The sequence below is a fragment of the Heterodontus francisci genome, chromosome 19, assembly GCF_036365525.1.
Source record: "Heterodontus francisci isolate sHetFra1 chromosome 19, sHetFra1.hap1, whole genome shotgun sequence".
NCBI classification, from domain to species: domain Eukaryota; kingdom Metazoa; phylum Chordata; class Chondrichthyes; order Heterodontiformes; family Heterodontidae; genus Heterodontus; species Heterodontus francisci.
Genome location: NC_090389.1, coordinates 50,820,736 through 50,844,965, shown reverse-complemented (window position 1 = coordinate 50,844,965; position 24,230 = coordinate 50,820,736). Strand labels below are relative to the sequence as shown.

General features: G+C 40.3%; 1 protein-coding gene across 1 annotated transcript in view; it reads left to right on the top strand.

The window, feature by feature from the left end:
* The window catches only part of LOC137380054 (receptor-type tyrosine-protein phosphatase gamma-like), an 870,349-nt gene that overhangs the window by 788,473 nt on the left and 57,646 nt on the right, over window positions 1–24,230 (top strand). Inside the window, exons 15-21 of the mRNA XM_068051600.1 lie at window positions 1,177–1,268; window positions 12,941–13,037; window positions 13,391–13,473; window positions 15,199–15,333; window positions 15,979–16,113; window positions 20,078–20,250; window positions 21,821–21,956. Coding sequence (XP_067907701.1) covers window positions 1,177–1,268; window positions 12,941–13,037; window positions 13,391–13,473; window positions 15,199–15,333; window positions 15,979–16,113; window positions 20,078–20,250; window positions 21,821–21,956 — 851 coding nt within the window. The remainder of the gene's footprint in view (window positions 1–1,176; window positions 1,269–12,940; window positions 13,038–13,390; window positions 13,474–15,198; window positions 15,334–15,978; window positions 16,114–20,077; window positions 20,251–21,820; window positions 21,957–24,230) is intronic.

Genomic DNA, 24,230 nt, shown 5'->3' with positions numbered 1-24,230 from the left:
ACTTTATTCTCTGTCTTTTAAATATTGACTGACATATACATTCCAGCAGTTTCTGTTTTTATTTTTCAATTCCAGCATGTTTTTTGAATTAAACCTGGTGTAATGATACTGATTAGTTAGAAATATTAAATAACAATCTATTAGTTTGGAATTTTTTTCACGTGCATTTCACTGCTCAAATGTCAATAAATACAATTTGATGTAGTAATTTGAAGCTAAATATAACATTGAGAAACTCTGGCACAAAACACAGTGTTTTTAAAATCTGTCAGTGCTGGCGACTGTAGACTCTGCTCCTCACAACAGGTTAAATTTCTTTTTTTTCTATTTCTAGTGGGCTGAGCTTCCCTATCACTCAAATGCTCACAAGTCTTTGATGTTTCAAATGTCATATACAAAAATGGCTTTAACCTTTACAGAATGTCCAATTGCAAATTTTTTATCTCTGATTCCTCTTCTAAATATCTCATACTGCATTTCCTACAAACATGCATTTGATTTTTTTTTTACATTTAATGCTAAGGCATTACATTTTCTCCCTCCTGTAACCTATCCTTTTCACCATTTTGCATTTATGACTAAAACAATGGAACTGATGCATTTTTATTTTTTGTATAGAAACATTTAAGACAAGATTGTGTTAACCTGCATGTTCTGCTTTTCTCATTTCTGTAGTGTTATCCATTCACATCCAGTGACTTTAGCTCCTGTTTTTGCTGCACCTTTCTTGCTAAATGATTCATTTTGCACTGAATTTAATTTTCTGGTCTTAAAATCAGACCATATTGCTAAATGATTCAGAAAATACAAAAAAAGTTTGTTTTGTCACCAAGGAAACAATGCTAATATTGGGTTTATTGCCTCATGTTGAGCTCAGGTGTGCTTTTCATCTCAATATATTAAATAAATAATTAAAGCTCTCCATTCCCACCCAAATGCATTCATTAAAGGTAATCCCAGAGCAGTTCTGGTTTGCCATATGTGTTACGTTTTGATTAATTTTCTTCAAAGCTGATTTAGGTACACTAGTTAAGTCTGAAGTATTTTTGAGTCTTGCATACAAGTAACACCAGTTCAGGTTTATGCACGAGAAAATATTAATTGGACCAAACTCTTGCACCTCTGATGTAATTAGTTAATTGCCTAGCAACATCTTTATTTGTTCTTCCCTTGCAGATGATATGGAGGCCATTCCAGTCAAGCAGTTTGTAAAGCACATTAATGAACTGTATACCAATAACCAACATGGATTCTCTGAAGAATTTGAGGTAAGTTACTGTTCCAGTAATTCCTAAAACTTTTGGGAATGGGTTCCTTTTTGCCTCTGTGGTGATTCTTGGGTAAATTAAAGGTTGATCACTTTACTGTGCTATTTGATTATGTAATGTCATTTAAATGAAATTGTAAAATGGAAGCTAATGGCCAAAACTACAAAAAAGAAAATGTCCAGTACCTTCCATTTTCATTGAATAAGTGATAACTTCCTGCTTCACCTTAACTTGTAATTGGTTACTTGTCCCCCACAGTAATTTGTGGGATTAATAAAACAGTTTCTATTCCTTGAAGTTCTATAATTTCATTTTGAACACTTAAAATTATGTGGAAGTTGCAGAAAACAATCCTGACTCATTCCACGTATGAGGACAAAAGTTTACTGGATGGAATACAATACTGGGAAATTTTAGATCTTTTTTAAAATGGGGAACTACATTTTGGATCTGGTTCAAAAGGCACTTTAGTGTTCCTTGCTGTCAACTGTCTGTGACTGCACAGTTTTTGCATTTCCTGCTTTAGGGCTGGAAAATACTACACTGGTTTAAGCACAGCATATGTCTGCATCTTGGAGCACTCTCATGAAGAACTGTTGCTGAAATTCGCATTGGAGTGCTGCTTGTTCTCCTGCATGTCATCCCTTTCAAGATTCAGAGAGCCTCATGATATCCACTTCCTGCATTCTACGATGTGATCTCTTCCAGCTGCTGTGCTTCATTGACTGTTTGTGTATCTTGTAAAAAAAATCCCCATATTTTACTCTTTTTTTTTAACCTCACCATGTTAATGTTAAACTCCCAAGACCATGCAAACTTTTCCTTTTGGAAAGCAGGACAATCCAGACTATGGATTGGTCCATGGACTCGCAACAGTAGCCGCTCTTGGTTAAGTTGCAAGGAGGCATGCTTCAAAAAAGTGATCCATTCCCATAGACCAGATTATATTACTTCCCTTCCCCCAGTCCAGCTGAATCAGCTGAGCCGGGCCATGCGCCCCCTTGGGCGCTGTCACTTCTAAGTATAGTGATCCTGACACTTACTGATTTTTGTTTCTGTATTTGCTTAACCATATGGCCATATACTGGTACGCTGCTGTCAGGAATCTCTGCGTGCTCATTGAGCACCATTAATATTGACATATAATTCAGATATGTTTTTTGTTCCTTGTCATTAACCTTATATCATTTAGTGCATTTGAATAAATGCTCAACTGCAGCATTTATCCTGCTTTGCCAATAATATTAAAAGATTGGAATTTAAAATTTAGAAAGTCCTGTAAATGGGGACTTTTTGAGAAGTGCTAATAATTGTTTTTATGTTCTGTAATAATATGAAATTGCAGAATCTCATTTCAGAAAAAGATCTGAGAATGTGAAATACATTTTTTCACAAATCATAAATGCAGTCCCTAATTCGACCTTAAATGTGCTTCTAACACTTCTATAAACAAATCACACTGCTATAAAAGTGAATATGGCTGAATTAAAGAGCAAAAGATTAAAAGGTGATGGAGCACAACAGTCATTTGGATTAATGAATTCATTTTTCATCACACATCTTGATTTGTTTATTAGATGAAATTATTCCACAGTACGTTTAATGGTGTCACAAACAGATGTGATTAATAGCAGTGGCCTGCCAGATCATGAATAATAGATTTTGGCTGATTTGAATTAGATCATCTTGATCAAAAGCAATTCTCGTGGGGCAAGTGTTTGTCCTGCATACTGTCAACATAGTTAGGCTTTTATCTCTGCTCAATCATTTAGCCGATGGTTTGTCAAAGCCAATAACTTCCTAACTGCACGCTTCTGCTTTTCGTGCAAATAACCAAATAATATGTCAAAGTGGTGCACTTAACTATAGAATAATATACTCTATGTGTACAGTGCAGTCATATTTATCATGAGAATTGTAGCCAAGCCAATTAAGTCTGTAGGATCTAGCATACTTCAAACTGTAATTTATTTATTTGCGAGTTTATTTCTTTCCTCATCTTACCCACCCACCTCTGCCAATCATGCTCACTTTGGGTGCACCGCAAACCTTTGTTGAGCTGAGAAGGTTGGTAGGTATTTGTCTCCCATGCAAGAGTTACTCAAGGTGATACTCTTGCTAAATTTTTTGTTTACTCATTGCCTGGCTACCACCGCCCTCGGAATCATTTGAAATTGGGAACTTGCCATGCTGGAGAATTGTGGCTGCAAGCCTACCTTCTTTTCCTTGAGTGTGTAGAATGTTAGTACAACAAATCAGTGTGTCACTGGGCTGTTAACTGCATCTCTTGATCTAATTTTTTAGAAAGCTATTTTCTTCAGGCTACTTTACAAAAAGATCTTTAATTGTTAGCACAGTCTAAAGGTCAGTTCTGTTGTTAACAAACAAGTGCTTTATTCTGAGTTTTTAATTTAACTTTGTAGTCAGAAAGTAGACTATCTTTACACTGCAGTACTTGAGATTCGCAGTCAATTGTTTTTTTTTTGTTGATCCTTGTATAAGTATTTCTAGTGTTTAGGAGGGTTGTTGATCCAAACAGTGCATTAAATTATGTCTGAAGCTTTATACATTCCTTTTGCCAAGTGTTTTAACATGAAGATGGGAATATGATGTTGTTAACCTTCTTGTTCACTGAAGTTTGGGCTGTTTTACTGGGTTCCTTTCTGCAATTCCAATCTGATGAAACAGTGTGATTTTCTATGCAGTATCCGCATAAACTGCAGAAACGTTTGAAGTATATATATATAGATAAATATATATGTTTACATAGTCATGTAAAACCATGTTCTTCAACATCTGAAATTTGTGTGAGAAAAATAAAGATTAATACACTGTTCTCAATATAACCTGTCTTTTTATATAATTTGATGAGAACAGTCTGTATAATCCACTGAATGAACTGCAGGACATGAGCAGAGGGAGAAACTGATAGGCCAAATATTCCACGGACTAGCAGCACAGGGCATATATCATATGTGGATATCATACTACCCTTTGGTGCACCAAGAGATTATTTAAAAATAATTAATTTTCACCTGGAGGTAATTTAGTTGCTGCTACCCAGGGTTATATTTTTCACAACAACCTACAGTCTTCCAAAAGTGCAAATTTATTAGGAAATAATTCCTTTCTAAAAAAAAAGCTTTTAAAATGTCATCACCCCCAAAACACAAACAAGTTTCATACTTAGCAATTGATCAGCTTTTAACATGAATTCTTCTGTAGTATGTTTTCCCATAAATATGGGTTGAGGTCAGCATTTAATTACTTTACTGTAAGGTCTGATGGCAGGAATTACTTCTCCAGATCTTTCCCATAAAATAACTCAGCAGGCTACATCTACAAGAATTTGTTTCCTTCGTTGCTGTAATGTGTATGATGTAGAAAAGCAGGCATTTTTGTGAAGTGAATTCGAATCTTGGATCGTTGCTAATGTAACAGGACTTACTGATCTTTATTGAAACCAATGTGACCTTCTCTGATGAAACATTTTCACGAGCACAAAACCTTTTGTCTGTGTTCACTCCTACTAAGTTCTTGTGCACAGAATAAAGAGTCTTCTAAAACTGATCTTGACAGCATTGTGTATACTTGCAAACCAACGTGTTAAATTAATCCAGCACTGACTTCTACCGTGACTGAAATGTAATATTTTGGAAATTTGAAGCAGTTTGTTAGGCAGGTAATGCATTCTCTGTATGAATATATAAGAACTGTCCAGACAAAATTAACACTTTGCCAGCCGATCATTACACTTGCACTTGCCCACAGACTTTTTTTGAGGGGGATGGGAGGGGGGTGTTTGCCCTGGAACTTGCAGTGATTAGAAATCCATTTCAGTGCTTCACCCTCTACAGGGGATCTGGAACCTGTGTGCATCGGGCAAGCAACTGTATATCTTCTTAATCAGTAAAATTGAAGAATTGTTATTGAACAGCACAGATTCTGAACCAGGGGGTGTAAGTTAGAATAGTTAATTCAATGCTAACTCAGAATATAGCAAGTGAAATGAACAGAGGGAAAGGAACATGGGCTTAAGAGAGAGAGAGCAATAAAAGAGACAGAAAGAAAAAATAAAAACAAAATTATTCACATATTTTTATTTTTATAGATCAATAATAATTAAGATCTGAAGGAATGAGACTTCTCACTTGTGGAAGTTAATTTTCAGTGCCAAAAAGGTTGTTTAGCAAAAATTAAGACTTCATCATCAGTAGCAATCCCCCATGTCGAGGATGATTCTTCCTTGCAGATGGCTGGGTGGAAGTGAGATGTCAGTGTTGGCTGTAGGGTTATCAGATGGCATATGAGTCTTATCTTAGCCTTACAGGCTCTTCCACAGTGAGGACATCGGTTGCCGGCCGGCAGAGGTGGTGGCGAATTGTTGGCTTGAGCAGCTGCCCTTTCTTTCTTTCTCTCTTGCCATTTTCTCAGTGACAATTAAAATTCATTACACTGTTAAAAATTTACCAATATGAAAATGGGCAAGCTCTAACTTTTTCTGGTGTGTTTAGTGGGTATATATCATGTAAGTACACCAACTTTATGTTGTTCCATATGTTTCAATGCTGAGTTTCTTGACGAGTATACCGGTATAACGAAGCTTGTGGAGGAGCATGGAAACTTGGACAGCAACTTCTTGATTTCTGCAGTCAGCTGCGTATGTGCAGTCCCTGGAAGTTCCTGTCTGATTTACTCTTTAATAATGGTGAACAGCTGTGTTATTTTTACCACAAAATTCGGGCCATGAAACTGGGGCATGCTAAAAGGTAACCTTTTTAGCAGGGTATTCACTGTGTGCAGATCTGCATGCAAGGAAATTGTTATTGAATCATCTAATATTCTGTTAAATTTGCTTCTTTCAATGCATGTCATATTATGTTTGTTTATGTCAATATAGTAACACACGGTCACTAAGCAACTCCACTGAAGAAATTGGTGTGCCAAATACAATGAAATGCTACATTCCAGGAAAGGATCACTAATCAGTTGTTTATGTTTAATGCGAAGCATGACTTTTACAGGTTGCGTAAAACATGAGTGTTAAGTGGATTGCTTTTGCAATACTGATGACAGGAATAATAGCATATAACGAAAAGCATTCTCTTGCATTTGTCTCCTTTGTCATTTAAAAATACTGCACCTTTCCATGCCTACCTCTTTCCTCAACCAGCACTGTGTGATGCTCCTTAACTGAGAAAAGGATTAGTTTTTGAAGCATGTATTGGTGCTTCCTGTTCAACCAGAACTGACAGAACATTAATCACTGCAAGATAATCACATTATAGAGGTCTTGCTTTTCCTGACACCTTGAAAAACAAGACTTTGCCGGCTGGTCTATACTTGGATTTTAATGCTGCGCTTGTAACGATATTAAGCATAATAAGTTTACTAAGACTCCTAGCAACACTTAGAATTTTCTTATTCTGACACATCCACCACTAAACCTGATTATATTTGGCTCTGTATCATTTGATACAGTCTGGGGAGGCATTTTAAAATGCCTTATCATAAACCAAAATATTAGGAAGGAAATGTAGTTGTTTATTGAAACTTGCCATTGTATTCATTCATCTCAGAATACAAAGGTTACCCCTGGCTTCTCTTCTTCACTTCTTAAATCCCTCTCCCCTGCCCCTCCACCCTTGCCTCCAACAACACATGTGAGGAACTCATGGTCTTCTTTGCCACCCCAAGATTGAGACCATCCATTTAGGTACCTCTGCTGCATCCATCGCTTCCCCTAGCTCACCAAACCAGACTTCCACCAATCCAATGTTCCTCCCTGCCCTAGACATGAATTTGCTCCTTTCTCTAATTTTCTTCCTATCACCCCTGATGCCCACTGCAAGCTCATCTTGTCCTTGAGTCTCACCTCCTACTCCATCAATCTCAGTCTTGAAAATTTCATTTGACCCAGCATTCACACTCTTTTGGAGGAAGTGAGTTCGAAATTTTTGTCAGAAAAAAATGCTTTCTGTTTTTTCTACAAAATGGCCTACCTCTAATTTTTAAGATTATGCCCTCTTGTTCTGCACTCTCCCACCAGAGTAAGTTGTTTCTTTTTATTAACCCAATCAAATCCCTTTACCATTTTAAACACCTTAATTCGAACACCCCTTCTAAACTCAATGAAATAAAAAAACAATTATACAACCTGTCATTTTACTTTGACCCTTTACACCCTAGTATAATTCTGGTCAATTTGTGTTGTACCCTTCCCAAGGCCAATGTATCTTTCCAAAACAGAACACAGTACTCCAGATGGGGTCTGTCAAGGCTCTGTACAACAGAAGCATAATTTTTCACTTTTGAATTCAACCTCTTGAGATAAAGGCCAAGATTTCATTAACCTTTTTGATTACCTTTTGTATTGGTGCAGTAACCTTTAGCAATTTATGTACTTGGATACCCAGATTCCTTTGCTCCACCACAGCTCCTGTTCTCTCACCAAAATGAAAATACTCTGATTTGTCTCTCTCAGATCTGCCATATTTCTGCCCCTTTACTAAATTTAACTACGTCTGTTTGTAATTTTCTTATCCCATTCACACAATTTACTGTGCCTTCTAACTTAGGGCTGGATTTTAAGGAGCCCTCAACATCAGGATCCGTGACGGTGGGGTGGGGGGCCTGATGATGGCTCCGGATGAGACAGGCTGCGGACCTCAACATTGGCAGGGACCGGCCTGATCCTCCTGGCGGCAGCAAGGCCCTGTGGCGGCCTCCTCGCTGCTGGGCAACGGGACCACAATTTGAATATTTAAATCAATTAAAATAATCCATTTAAATAAATTTATGTTGCCTTCTGATGTCCCACAGTGATCTTCGGCCTGGCGGCCGGCATTCCTGCGCCTTTGGATCTCCGTCTGGGGAAATGAGGCGCAACACTAGTGGGGAGGGGGGAGGTAAGTTTATCAGTGCGGGAGTGGGGGGACGGGGTCAAATTAGCATCATGGGTGATGGTGGGAAGGGTTGTATTTAAAAGTTTAGGCAGTTTTTGGGGGGAATGGTCAGATAGTAAAGGTAAGTGTTTTTAGTGGCGTACCACAGGGATCTGTGCTGGGTCCCCTATTGTTTGTCATTTATATAAACGACACAGATGACTGTGGGGGGTTGGATCAGTAAGTTCGCGGATGACACAGAGATTGGCCGAGTGGTTAACAGTGAGGTTGAGTGTCTTGGGTTACTGGAGGATATAGACGGGATGGTCAAATGGGCAGAAAAGTGGCAGATGGGATTTAACCCTGAAAAGTGTGAGGTGATACACTTTGGAAGGAGTAATGTGACGAGAAAGTATTCAATGAAAGGCCTGACACTGGGAAGTTCTGAGGAACAAAGGGACCTTGGCGTGTTTGTCCATAGATCTCTGAAGGCAGAAGGGTGGTGAAAAAGGCATATGGGACACTTGCCTTTATCAATTGAGGCATAGATTACAAAAGCAGGGAGGTCATGTTGGAGTTGTATAGAACTTTGGTAAGGGCACAGCTGGAGTACTGTGTGCAATTCTGGTCGCCACATTATAGGAAGGATGTGATTGCACTGGAGGGGGTGCAGAGGCGATTCACCAGGATGTTGCTTGGGATGGAACATTTAAGCTATGAAGAGAGGTCGGATAGGCTTGGGTTGTTTTCGCTGGAGCAGAGAAGACTGAGGGGTGACCTGATCGAGGTGTACAAGATTATGAGGGGCATGGACAGGGTGGAGAGGGAGCAGCTGTTCCCCTTAGTTGAAGGGTCAGTTACAAGGGGACACAAGTTTAAGGTGAGGGGCAGGAAGTTTAAGGGGGATTTGAGGAAGAACTTTTTCACCCAGAGGGTGGTGACAGTCTGGAATGCACTGCCTGGGAGGGTGGTAGAGGCGGGTTGCCTCACATCCTTTAAAAATTACCTGGATGAGCACTTGACATTCAAGGCTATGGGCCAAGTACTGGCAAATGGGATTAGGTAGACAGGTCAGGTGTCTTTAATGCATCGGTGCAGACTCGATGGGCCGAAGGGCCTCTTCTGCACTGTATTATTCTGTGATTCTGTGAAAGGGCAAATAATGGTATCAGCACCTGTGCGAAGGCAGCTGACACCATTGCCGGGGACAGGCAGCCCGCCCCCTCCACATGATAGTGCTGGGGGGGGGGTGGGGGGGGGATGGTTGCGGCCCGCCCAGCGAGCTTATAAAATCCAGCCCTTAGTGTCATCTGCAAACTTGTGTAAACAACTTTCTTATTCCTTCATCCAAGTCATTGATATACATGGTAAAAAATAACTGAAGTCCCAGTGCAGATCCTTGGAGAATACCACTTGTCATATCCCATCAATCAGAGAACAAACCATTTATCCTACTCTCTCCTACCTAGCAACCCATGTTACAATGTTAGCTCCATATCGTGCACATTCATTTTTGCTAATAATCTTTTGAATGGAACCTTATCAAATGTTTTTCTAGGTGAGTATTAATTTTATCTGTATTATGTACTTGAGTAGCTTACCTGTGACTGTTGTTAGGCTGTCTGGTCTATGGTTATCCGTTTATCCCTTTCTGCTATTTTGATTAGAGATGTTACAATGGCAACCCTTCAATTCTCTAGCACAACTTCCAATTCCAAGTTGGAAGATTGTGGTCAGAGTGTTCGGTTATTTCTTTACTGTCCTCCCTCAGCTTTCTAGGATGGATGCCATCAGGATACAGTGCTGTTGTACTTTGAGTTCTACCAATTTTTACACTACCGCCGTCCCCTTTGTAGTTATCCTATTTAATTACTGCACCATGCTGCATCATCTCCTTTTGTATCCTTTTATTCCCAGAAACATGTTCTTTTGTCCAAAGGTGACATCTTTCACAAAATCAATTATAAGTTTTTTTTTTAATTATGTGTTTTATTTATTGCCATGATCAGGAGAGCTCTATTATTTCAAATTCATGATGTTCACAGGAAATGGTGTAAGAGCATTGTGGTCAGGAAATAGTTCTAGCTAATTATTGGGTAATTCTATATAGATGTTGAATATAATGTAAGAAAATACTCTAAATAAAAATACTGATGAGCTAAAACAATAGTTAGTACAAATAAGTTCATAATAGGTATTGTTTTTAAATGCAGCATTATATGTTTACAGTGAACTATATTTGTAACTGTACAAAATAGTGACTTTATTACAAAAGAATCTGGATAAATAAACTGAGTTCCTTTAATAGATCAGTTGGTTAAATTAGTGAGTATCTGAACCAGACAGACCAGGAAGTTCTCAGTTGGGATACCTGGCCTGTGCTGAGTTAGTGGTAGGGATGCCACAGTTGCCCTCAGTGCTCTGGGCTGGGAAGGGAATGATCATCAAAATTTATTCCTGTTCCTGATAAGTATCTAAAAATCCCTGCTGAGGATACACACTTGGATATTGAGCGAGGGTAGGATCAGGCTTGGGTGTGATGACGCATTGTAAAATAACCAGATGTCAGAGCTCGCACATAACAAATAGCTTACAGTACCTGAGCATGCTGGTGCTCAGCATACCTTAATACAAAGCAAAATATCTTGGATGTTGGAAATCTGAAATAACCGTATCTTCAACAAACCTTATCCTTGCAAGGAGTCATGTTCAAGGGCGGAGAGAGGAGGAAATAAAATTAGCCAAACAAGAGGAAGAATAAAAACAAAACGGGCTAAATTTTGTGGAGAGGGCAGAAATCCTGTCGACAGGTTCAAAAGTGGGAGGCAACACACCTCGTTGGGCGCGGGACCTGGGGCGGCTTTTTGCCAGCGGCGACCAATTGGACTGTGGCCCACCCCCAAGAGATGCCAGCCCAATTAAAGGGCCGGCAGCTCAGCTGCTTCAGTAGTGCCACTGCTAGTAGTGGCTGTTGCTGAGGCTGCAGTTGCAGGGAGAGGGCACCAGAATGGTTGGGCGCCTGTGAAGACAGGTAAGTGAGGTTGGGGATTGCCTGGGGCCAAGCAGGCAGGCAGACCCCGGCAATTGGGGGGTGGGGAGTCACTGAGTGCTGGCACACCGTTGCCTCAAATGTGGCCATTGACACCGGGGGGCCCCTCCGTGGGCCACGGACATCCAATAAAGGAAGCTCCTCCAACACAGCCTGCCGGGTTTTACCCGGCGGTCTCCCCACATGGCGGTGGGCCCATCTTCCATTAGTCATCAAACACTGCTCTCCTTTCGAAAATGGGCATTTTGTGCTGAGCACATCACCTATTCAGCTGTGAATCATGCAAGTAAATAGTTGTCCTGATAACCTAGGTTTTTTATTTTAATTGCGAATCTTGGAACCGTCCAGACATTGGCCATGTATTTGTAAATGATTTTTCCTTCAGCACTCCATCTCATTAACCTGAAAATGTTTTATTAGAATTTCAATGAACTTGAACAAAGGAATTTCTTCAATCTCTTAGTTTCGATCAATATTTGATGAACATCAGAACTAAGAACAAGAGTAGGCCATTTGGCCCTTCAATTCTGTGCTATTCAACAAGATCATGGCTGATCTATCTCATCTCCATCTTCCCACACTATCGCCTAGCAGTAGACTGCTGCTACAAGTTGTCCCCATAAACATGGAGTTAAAGTTTTAATCAGATTTCAAAAGCAAAGCTGAATGGAATGTTAATGCGTTCATTCAGGATTTTGCACATATTTCCCTAAATAATATTTTAATTTGGGTCATATCAAAAGTGTAGAAAAACATAGTGATGCATTCACGCACTCAAATATACAGATATATTCAGGCAATATTTTGCCTCTACAACCATAAGCGTTGTGTTACCTGGGTGAAGCATGGAAAGAAAAGTCTCCAGGGAGAATTACACACCCCTAACAACTCCCGCTAGATTTTCCTTCCATTCGTATAATTGGAAGGAAAATCAGGTGGGGCTGTGCCATCAGATATTCTATTCTGTGCTCCTCCCCTGTGATGCTTAGTGTATAGACAGTAAGGATGAATATCCACCCCATCATATTTACAAATAACTACTGAACTCTTTGGAATTAGAATGTCCAGCCCTTTAAATGTATATAAATTTACCTGCCTCCTGAATACTACAACCTTTTTGATAACCTTTTTCTTGCAGAGGAAGAAAAGCACATTTCATTTCCTTTTTTTTCCCAACAATTTTAATCTCTTCTAAAAGTGCTCTTCTACAGTGCCCTCCAGTGCCCCACCTAAGGGACATACTTTTCAAACACAGCAGGTATTACAACTGAGCCAGACAATCCAGAATGAGAATTTCAACACAAAGTGTTGGATAGAAATCAGGAATAGAAGCCTAAACTATTTTCCTTTCCCAAATCCAAGGGCACTAAGGCTAGTTGTAGTGTTTCAACTGCTGCCCTAGTTGCGGGGAGCAGATAGTGCAAGCTGGACATTAAAGCTGCAACCTCCTAATCTATGTGGCTCAACTATTGACTGGGTAAATGTACTGAGCTTTCATGGGAACTTAATTTCCATTTTGAACCACAATTGAATACCAGATCATTCTTCTGCTATTTGAGATAAAAAGTCTGCATCTTTAAAAAGCCCGAATTATATATTTCTATAATCAAGTATTCACTTGTATATGATAATCTGTGTATATAAAAATGTATTTGTGGAGTGTCTAACTATTGAATGTAGTAATATGTTTTGAAATAGGAAATCAATGAAGTTTTCCTTCTTCCTTTTGCAATTTATAGGAAGTGCAGCGCTGCACAGCTGATATGAACATTACATCAGAGCATTCCAACCATCCAGATAACAAGCACAAAAACCGATACATCAACATTGTAGCATGTAAGACTATATTGGATTCTAGTATATTAATGTCTAAAACAGTCTTTCAAGTATATTGCACCGAGATTTCCCCACATAAGATGTTGAAGAAATACAGCATGTATAAAAAGCATGGGGTTATTGAACCAAGATTCTATATTGATTAAAAATGCTTCTGGAAATTACTATTCGGCCCTTAATAGTCATTGTTGCTGTTGTAAATTATCTCAGTAGGCAGTGATTGTCATTGTTTTGTCTTTACAGTGTACTGTTTTATTTGTTGAATATGGTTTTACATTTGTGAAGTAACATTTGAAATATCTGTGAAGATCAAGGCAATTTATTCTAGTGGATTGATAATTCTCTTTCTCCAGATGATCACAGTAGAGTTAAGCTAAGGCCAATACCAGGAAAGGATTCAAAGCACAGTGACTACATCAATGCCAATTATGTCGATGTAAGTCATTCTTATATATACTGTATTTTTCTCATTTGTCATGGTCATTCAATTCAAAGAATTCCAGAATTGAGTTAGAGATTGGATGGATCATGGATTTGAACATTGTTTGTATACTGTTGTTTAATTTCTAAGATCTAGCTTTAAATCCAGCTCAGAGACAATTAAGCCAATATTTCCCTTTCGCTCTCTTGCTGTCCTTTCCTGTCATATAATAAGCCTAGGTAAAATCAGGTTGAACAAACTCCATCCAGTTTCTGCACATTCCGGCACGAAACTGCTCACATATTTTCACTAATCTGGCAATCCTTTTCATAGAGGTATGTTACGACCAGGTGAGAAAGGTGTCCAGGGTTCCCTCCCAGCCTTCAGCTGGTCTCACTGTAACAGGGTTTAATTTTAAACACACCGTGTTTTTAGCTCCCCCTTGGTGAATCCTTGTTCACCGCTTTCCAATTATAAGGCAAAGAAACCAGCACAAACAGGTTTTCTTAGGTTTAAAGAAGAAAAGTTGACATTTATTAAACTTAAACTCTAAATTGGTTGACGTCTACAGATACACGATGCGCCCACGCTAGCATGTATACGCGATACACACATGCAAATAGAGACAGAAAAGAGAAGAAAAAAATAAAGTGAAGGGTTTGAGGCAATATCTGAAGAGTTTTTGTTATGGTTCTTCGAGCTCACTGTAGAGTTCTTGATTGTAGGTAGATTTTGCTTTTCGTTGGGGCCCAGTATTATTCTTAAACCTTGTTCACTGTAGGAGACTTTTCTCCCTTGGGGTTCATGTGTCTTGAGTGGATTCAGAGGCTTGTGAGAAAGAGATGGGAGCAGTCAGGAGAGATCTTCTCAGTCCAAGAGCAAGGTTCTTTCTGAGTTCAAACTGTTTGTGCAATTCAGGAAAACCCAGGTTGCCAAGCAGGTTAGTCATGTGACTAACTGGTCTGACCACATCTTGGATTGTATCATCTTAGCAGTCTCTGGAATGCTCCTCTTACACACAATACCTGGTGATCAAGGTCCATTGTGGGTTGAATGTGTCAGGGAATGGTCCTTTGTCCTTCCAAACACTGTCTGGTAATTTGCAAATATCTTTTCCAGCCACGGCTGATCTGTTTAACAAGTTCTTTCTTCACTCCAGTAACAGTTTAAAATCAATGTTCGTGACAAAATGAATGTGCCTCATTCTTGGCAGGTGGGAGCCTAGCATGACAGGTCATAAAGGTGGTTGGTGTTTGAAGTGAAAAAAATAGTATTTGTGCAATAGGTGAGCAGCTTTGAATTTGGGTCAATGGCACATTGAGTAGAATAAAGCTTTGTATCCGATTACTGTAACTGGCCTCAGATTGCTTGAAATTAGCAATGGGTGACAATAGTGACAAAACCTTGAGCACAAATCTAAGAATAACGTTTTTTTTAAAAAAACAGAATCTTCTGTTCTCACAAGATAAAGGATATGGAGTAAAAAAAACTTGACAATTATATGGATATGGAGTATATGATATCTGAAGCATTGAATCTTCACAGTGGTACGGAGAAACTACATGAATAGTGAAAAAATAGCTCAGAATTTGCAGGGGAAATAACAGCAAGTTTAATGCCACCAGAATGTCAAAGCCTTCATAGTTTAAAAAGGCTATTGTGAATTTTACATTTTCAGAGTGTTTGAATTTTTGGGTTGTGCATCATAGTTTTTTTTTGTGTTGTTTGCCCCCGCGACAGGGTTACAACAAGTCAAAAGCCTATATTGCTACACAGGGACCTCTTAAGCCTACATTTGAAGATTTTTGGAGAATGATCTGGGAACAGAATACAGGAATCATTGTTATGATTACAAATTTAGTGGAAAAAGGACGAGTAAGTAACCTTTTTAATTTGTTGTTTTCAGACTGTTGCTTTGATTTTAAATTATCATATGAAACTTATCAAAATAACTCATAATGTGAAGCAACGAGATGTCAAGTCAGGTCAGTAATGGACATTAAATTGTTTAAATATATAAAGATTGAATATGACTGCCACTGTCTTTTATTTGCATTTGAAAGAAAAAGAAGCCCTTGTATTTATATAGCACCTTTCACGACCACAGGACATCCCAAAGCACTTTATAGACAATAACATACTTTTGAAGTTGTAATGTAGGAAATACGGCAGCCAATTTGTGATAGCAAGCTCCCACAAACAGGAATGTGATAATGACCAGATAATCTGTTTTTTGATGTTGATTGAGGGATAAAAATTGGCCAGGACACTGGGGATAACTCCCCTACTCTTCTTCTAAATAATACTATTGGATCTTTTACATCCACCTGAGAGAGCAGAAGGTCTCTCAGTATAACATTTTATCTGAAAGACAGCATTCCCGCAGTAGTGTGGGAGTGGAACTTGAACCCACTATTCTCTGACTTAGAGGCGAGTATGCTACCAATTGAGCCACATTGCATTCAGATTTTGACAGTCTGTTCTGGATGGAATGAAGCCTCTTTATTTCTTGTATTTCAGCGAAAATGTGATCAATACTGGCCAAGTGAGAACAATGAAGAGTACGGCAACATTATTGTCACATTGAAGAGCACAAAAGTACGGGCATGTTGTACTGTGCGTTGTTTCACCATAAGAAACACAAAAGTTAAAAAGGTAAGTGTAGAAATATAAGTGTGTTTCGGGCTTCTTTATATTTCTTAAATGGTGATTAGGAATCCCAGGCTTGGTACAATTAGGAACAAATGTGAAAGGAAGAAGTAACTTTTATTTATATAGGGCTTTTCATGTCCGAAAGACATCTTAAAATGCATCACAGCTAACAAACTCCTTGAGAAGCGTAGTCACTGTTGTAATGTAGGGCAATGCTCTAGCCAATGGGCTGAATTGTAAAAACTCGCCGCCGACAAAAAACGGCACGGTGCACATGTGAGATGTGCGCCGCTGAGCCACCACGATATTTAGCGCGGCAGTTCATTTCCATGGAGGGGATGGGTGATCCATGCCTGGCAATGGCGTCCAGCGCAACCACGCAAGCGCCGGAACCATTCTTAAAGGGCTTCAAACCCTTCAGTTAGATTTAAATTTTTACAACAATCGATCATAGTTTCATGGCGCCATTGCTGAGACTAGCTTTCAATTCCAGATTTTTGTTTCTTAATTGAATTTATTAATTGGATTTAAATTCCACCAGCTGCTGTGGTAGGATTTGAACCCATATCTCCAGGGCATTAGTCTGAGCCTCTGAATTTCTAGTTCAGTGGCTTTACCCAATGCCACCACCCCCGTGTTTTAATTCTGATTTTATTGGATTTATTATTCTTTTCTGAAGTTGTTTCAAATGTTCTCTTTTTTTGGTGCTGTAAGGTAATTGCATATTGCAACCTAAATTTCAGAAGGGCATGTTACAAATGGGTGTTGGGTCTAGCAGTGATGTACGACTGTGGTCCTCATTGGCACAGTTTGAGATTTGCCAATCATCCTCCAAATAAAGTTTTACATATTCACTAATGCTGATAAACTATGGTTATATCTGAACCAGAGGGGGACTAATGTCCTTGCTGGCGGGTTTGCTAGTGCTGTTGGGAGGAATTTAAACTAATTTGGCAGGGGGAGGGGATGCAGACTCCTCGAAGAATAGGGACACAGCTAAACACAGGAAAGCAAACAAGTCAGAGGGAATACAGCGGAAGTAAGTTTCAAGGGAGTAAGACCAGGATGGATGGCCTCTACTTTAATGCCAGGAGTATTACAGGTAAAACGGATGAGTTAAGGGCAAGGATTGACACGTGGAATTGTGATATAGTAGCCATCACGGAGACATGGTTGAGGGAGGGGCAGGATTGGCAGCTCAATATCCCAGGATATAGAATCTTCGGGCGAGACAGAGGAGGGGGTAAAAGAGGAGGGGGCATTGCAATATTAGTTAAGGAGTCAGTTACTGCAGTAAGGAGAGATGATATCTTGGAGGGGGCATCAAATGAAACTTTATGGGTAGAGTTTAGGAATAAAAAAGGGACAGCCACATTGCTAGGTGTTTATTATAGACCCCCAGATAGTCAGCGGGAAATTGAGGAGCAAATATGTGCGCAATTCACAGAGGTGTGTAAAAATAATAATAGGGTAATTATATTGGATGATTTCAACTTTCCAAACATTAATTGGGATAGTCATCGTGTTAAGGGCTTTGATGGAGTGGAGTTCTTAAAATGTATACAGGAGAACTTTTTAGCTTAACCTTTTATATGTAGAGGATCCAACAAGGGAGGGTGCAGTGCCGGACCTAATTCTGGGGAATGAAGCCGGAGAGGTGGGTGATGTGTTGGTGGGGAGCATTTTGGTGATAGCGACCACAACATGGTACAATTTAAGCTTGTTATGGAGAAAGAAATAGACAAGTTGCAAAAAAAGGTTCTGGATTGGGGGACAGCGAATTTTAGTAAAATAAGGCAGGATCTGGCCAAGGTAGACTGGAAAGAGGTACTTGTCGGGAAATCTGCAGAAGAGCAGTGGGGGGCATTCAAAAAGGAAATGGGGAGGGTACAGGCCCAGCATGTTCCCTCTAGGGTAATAGGTAGGAGCAACAAGCCCAGAGAACCATGGATGACCAGAAACATTCAGGGTACGATGAGAAGGAAAAGAGGCTTTTAGCAAATACAAGGAGAGCAAATCAACGGAAGCATTAGTGGAGTACAGAAAGTGCAGGATGGAGCTTAAGAAAGCAATTAGGAGAGAAAAGAGGGTATATGAGAAAGCTCTGGCTGGTAAAAGTAGAGAAAATCCCAAGATATTCTATAAGTATATCAATGGGAAGAGGATAACCAGGGAAAGAGTAGGACCCATTAGAGACCAAGGGGGAAATCTGTGGGTGGAGCCAGAGGACATTGGTAGGGTGTTGAACGAATACTTCACATCTGTCTTCACCCAAGAGAATGAGGATGTAGATATGGAACTCAGAGAGAGAGACTGTGAGGTTCTTGAGCAAATTGTCATAGGGAGTGACAAGGTATTGGAGGTTTTGGCAGGCTTAAAAGTGGACAGATCTCCAGGTCCGGACGATTTGTGTCCAAGGATGCTGTGGGAGGCGAGGGTGGAGATTGCAGGGGTTCTGACCCAAATTTTTAATTCCTCTCTGGCCACAGGGGAGGTGCCAGAGGACTGGAGAACAGCTAATGTGGTCTCACAATCTAAGAAAGGTTGTAGAGATAAGCCAGGGAACTACAGACCAGTGAGTCTCACGTCAGTGGTAGGGAAACTATTGGAGAAAATTCTGAAGGAGAGAATCTATCTCCACTTGGAGAGGCAAAATTCGATGAGGAATAGTCAGCATGGCTTTGTCAGAGGGAGGTCATGCCTAACAAATTTGATTGAATTTTTTGAGCATGTGACCAGGTGTGTAGATGAGGGTAGCGCAGTTGATGTCGTTTACATGGATTTCAGCAAAGCCTTTGACAAGGTCCCACATGGGAGACTTATCAAGAAAGCAAATGCACGTGGGATACAAGGTAACTTGATAAGGTGGATTCAAAATTGGCTTAGCTGTTGGAGACAGAGAGTGATGACAGACGGCTGTTTTGGTGACTGGAAGCCAGTGTCCAGTGGCGTACCACAGGGATCTGTGCTGGGTCCCCTATTGTTTGTCATTTATATAAACGACATAGATGACTATGTGGGGGGTAGGATCAGTAAGTTCGCGGATGACACAAAGATTGGCCGAGTGGTTTAGTGAGGTTGAGTGTCTTGGGTTACTGGAAGATATAGATGGGATGGTCAAATGGGCAGAAAAGTGGCAGATGGAATTTAACCCTGAAAAGTGTGAGGTGATACACTTTGGAAGGAGTAATGTGACACAGAAGTATTCAATGAATGGCCTGACACTGGGAAGTTCCAAGGAACAAAGGGACCTTGGCGTGTTTGTCCATAGATCTCTGAAGGCAGAAGGGCAGGTTAATAGGGTGGTGAAAAAGGCATATGGGACACTTGCTTTTATCAATCGAGGCATAGATTACAAAAGCAGAGAGGTCATGTTGGAGTTGTATGGAACTTTGGTAAGGCAACAGCTGGAGGACTGAGTGCAATTCTGGTTGCCACATTATAGGAAGGATGTGATTGCACTGGAGTGGGTGCAGAGGCGATTCATCAGGATGTTGCTTGGGATGGAACATTTAAGCTATGAAGAGAGGTCGGATAGGCTTGGGTTGTTTTCGCTGGAACAGAGAAGACTGAGGGGTGACCTGATCGAGGTGTTCAAGATTATGAGGGGCATGGACAGGGTGGATAGGGAGCAGCTGTTCCCCTATTGAAGGGTCAGTTACGAGGGGACACAAGTTTAAGGTGAGGGGCAGGAGGTTTAAGGGGGATTTGAGGAAGAACTTTTTTACCCAGAGGGTGGTGACGGTCTGGAATGCACTGCCTGGGAGGGTGGTCGAGGCGGGTTGCCTCACATCCTTTAAAAAGTACCCGGATGAGCACTTGGCACGTCATAACATTCAAGGCTATGGGCCATGTACTGGCAAATGGGATTAGGTAGACAGGTCAGGTGGCTTTAATGCATCGGTGCAGACTCGATGGGCCGAAGGGCCTCTTCTGCACTGTATTATTCTGTGATTCTGTGATGCAGGGACAAAAAGGAAACCCCAAGGGACGTCAGAATGAGCGAATGGTTATCCAGTATCACTATACACAGTGGCCTGATATGGGGGTTCCAGAGTATGCACTTCCTGTACTCACCTTTGTAAGAAAATCATCTGCGGCTCAAATACCAGTCATGGGACCAGTGGTAGTACATTGCAGGTACGTGGTAATATTATCTTTCCTCAAAGGATTGAGGGCAATCTAATTGTGCCTAGCAATGCATTTGGTTCAGCTCTTCGTATTAGATTAATTTTTATGTTATAGGATCATCCATCTTTCTGGTTGCAACAATAATGTGCTGGAGTTTCTGCATGTTTTCTGCCACGTTATCACACAATCTAGGTGGAATCAAATGAAATAGCACAAAGGATTGTGGAATTTAAAACGTAAGTGAATTATGCCTGTAACCACTTACCCTCAAGTTTCCATGACCTTTTATGTTGGGTTCAAATGTCAGTTCAGCTGAAGTAGTCCCCAGCCATAAAACTAGCCATGCACCCAGGTCGGCATGCTGAGTTTGTGCCGACTGTATCTGATCGGCGGTGTTTATCATATTGCACCCAGAATTTTGGGCGCACAGGCATCCCTGGTCAAGTGAATCCATCAGTAATGCCATACAGCTGTAGTGATTAGCAGTCAATTGAAGCCTCAATGAGGTCTGTTTTTATACTGATGCTATAATTACTTTAAATTACTTAAAATCCAATTTAAATGAGTTCAAATTCAGTCAATTGATCTGCCCTCGTTACATAAGACCTGTGACTAGCAGTCAGTTGATTGGCCTGTTTTCTCTGCTGCAACAATTCCTTGAACAAATTTTCAGTATAAATTAACTTAATTCAATAATCTTGAGGGCTCATTGTTCGCGTCAATATTCAATTACGATCAAAAACGTTGTTTGATTGCGTTGATTCTTGGGAGATTTTACATTCAGGCTTATGCAAATGAGTTTGAGTGGAAACTTTGGCATGACTTCATCTCGGCAAAATCAGTTCAATGTCCTGTGCATTCCAGGCACATTTTCCTAATTGCGCCCCTGGTGGAAACTCCAGGCCATTGTGTTTATGAACAGCAATGCAGAAGAAAATGAAAAGTCGGTGGTAAAGGTGGTTGCTAAACATACGAAGTAGCTTAATGATGGGATGTTGGTTCAGTTCCCACTTTGCTGAGTTGCTGATTTTGTTTACCTTTCAGTGTGGAGGCAAGAGTTTCCACATAGGCTGGAGTGGTGGAGGGGGTATTGGAGGCCCAGTTGTCACTCGGGAATTCTCAATTGCTGCCCTTGGCCAGCACAAAAGTGACATAGAGGTATTGGAGAGCCCCATTGACAGGACCTGCATGACGCATTGAAAGTGGAAGAGGGAAAAAATGAAATGCAGCATATCCTGGGAGAAATAACTGTTTTGTAGTTTGGCCACACAGCTGTGGGCATGTTAATCATTTCTGACTAAACATGATACTTCCGAAGCCAAGATAGCTTTTGTCAATAATTTCACTTGCGAATTCAATTAAATACCATACATTGAACCACTTATTAATGAATATAAAGAACAGTTGTTATTTAATGAAGTGCTTCCATAGAATTAACGAAAAGCCTTTAAGTGGGCATGCACATAATTTAGTTAACACAATTGTCATTTGATTTTGCAGATAGATTATATTTTTAAACAGTTCTAGCTGTGTTTGTGTATAGTATGTTAATTCCTTGTTCTCTTTATTCCCCATCTAGTGCTGGCGTTGGCAGAACTGGAACATACATTGTGCTCGACAGCATGCTGAAACAGATAAAAGATAAAAGCACAGTTAATGTCCTAGGTTTTCTCAAACACATAAGAACTCAGAGGAACTACCTCGTCCAGACAGAGGTAAATACCAATTATAAATGGCACAGAGTCTATGGAAATCCAAGCTAAAATTGGGCAGAGTTACCAAGATAACACTGGGCACAATTTACAAGTAATGGTTTGCATCTCCTGGGCCAGTTTCAAAAAACAGATTTTTTCTTTAAACTCGAGGGTTGACTTGTGGCTGGTATTTTTTGGCAGAATTCTAAATTCTGTTCTTGTGTCGGTTGTGAGAGAAATCATTGGCTTATGATGCATATTGACAAGAATACTGTTGCATTCCTGGTTCCACAAAGGCAAAACACCCCCTAGTTCAAAAACTCAAAATAGGTGGAACACATGAGTTAGAGATATGTTAATAGTTGTGGTAAAAATAATCATTTGTCTATGCTAATGGATCTTGTGTTTGTGTCACAGTGCATATGGGATTAAAAGCTAGGATCAGTCTGAGAAAGTGGGACAATCTGTATTGATTCACAGTTGTTCCAGAATTGAGATGTTTTCCTTTTTATGTTTGTGAACTTTCCTGGAAGGTTTTTCTGCGAGAAAGGTATGATATCAATACAAGTTGTTATGCTGGCTTTCTCAAGTATCCAAGAAAGATGCCTAGCCCTTCAACTGAAATGCAAGCTTCTTGTGGGTTTTATTTGTGTATTTGCTTGGCAGCTCTTTTTGACTTTTAAGAGATGAATTAAATTTAGATTGTCCTTAATTTCTCAGTTTGTCTTGTTCCAACTCAGTTGTCCATCTGAAGCTGTCCGACTAACTCTGTGGACAAACGGCTACATGTATGTTCAGACTTATGGACCTTGTGCCTTGACCAATTTACATTGCATTTTAACACAACACATATTGCATTTTACATATTTCTAAATTCTTGAGATTACAGGTCAATAAGTTGCTTGTAAGTTTCAGTCTCCAGTGCAGAATCAAGGATGAAATCCCTGGCTTTTTTTTCTTTAAGATTGTTCTGGATCTGTAAGAAAGTCTAATAGATTCAACACTTTTTTCCCACATACTGGCAGACTTCCTTTGGAATTCCAGAGGGTTGTTAATTGGATATTCTGTTATATAAGGATGAGAGTGCTGATTTAATGACTAATGTATTATTTTTCTTTATGTTGCTTATATGTCCCTTTAAGGCAACAATTCTAATTGTTTTAAGTAAATCCTAGGCAGAGCTTATTCAGAGTTTAATTGCTGTTTGACCTGAGAACTTTGGAGATTGGAACATGCTTGTCAGTTCCAGACTGGAGGTTAGAAATGGTCAGATTATAAGCAACAAACATTTTAAGACAATTTTGTATCTGTAACCAAGTCTGACATTAAGGGTTGAATTTTAAGAGCCCGTCGCAGATCTCGGAAGCGAGCTCAAATAATGGCGGCCCACTCATGCAGGCCACACGCCAAACAGCCGTCGTCATCTTAAGCGCGGTGGCTTATTTAAATAGCTGGGGCAGTCCACAGCCCCTCCCCCCCAATCACATGGAGAGGGTGGGCTGTCCGTCCCCGGCAATGGTGTCAGCTGCCTGTGGAAAGGCGCTGCCGCCATTTCTAAAGGGCAGCCAGTCCTGCCGGCATATTTACATTTTTAAAGAAAGATCCCCCAAAGTTAAATAAATCAATTACTTATGCCCCTTTCCCACCTCCCCAATAACAATTACAATAACTATTTGCCCTCCCCCTCCTACCCCTTCCCCAATAGTGTGGTACTGCATTTCCCCCAACGGGGATCTGAAGGCGCGAGAGTGCCAGCTGCCATGCCGGGCCCTCAGGATTGGAAGTAAGTGTATTGAAATTTATTAATTTTATTGATTTGCATATTTAAATTGTGGTCCCATTGCCCAGCGGCGGGGGAGTCGCTACCGAGCCTCGCCACTGCCAGGAGGATTGGGCCAGGCCCTCATGACGTCAAGATCCTTGGCGGGCCTCCTCTGGAGCCATCCTCAGCAACCGCCCACCCCCCCCCCCCCCCCAACCTTGCCACAGGTCATGCGTCAAGGGCTGGTTAAAATCCAGCCTTAGGAGTGAAATCTACCTGCACTAAACACTGGCAGAAATAATCTCCCATGGTAATAAAAGCAAAATACTGCAGATGCTGGAAATCTGAAATAAAAACAAGAAATGCTGGAAATACTCAGCAGGTCTGGCAGCATCTGTGGAGAGAGAAGCAGAGTTAACGTTTCAGGTCAGTGACCCTTCTTCAGAACTAGCAAATATTAGAAATGTAAAAGATTTTAAGCAAGTAAAGACAGGGTGGGGCATGAGATAACAAAGGAGAAAGTGTAGATAGGA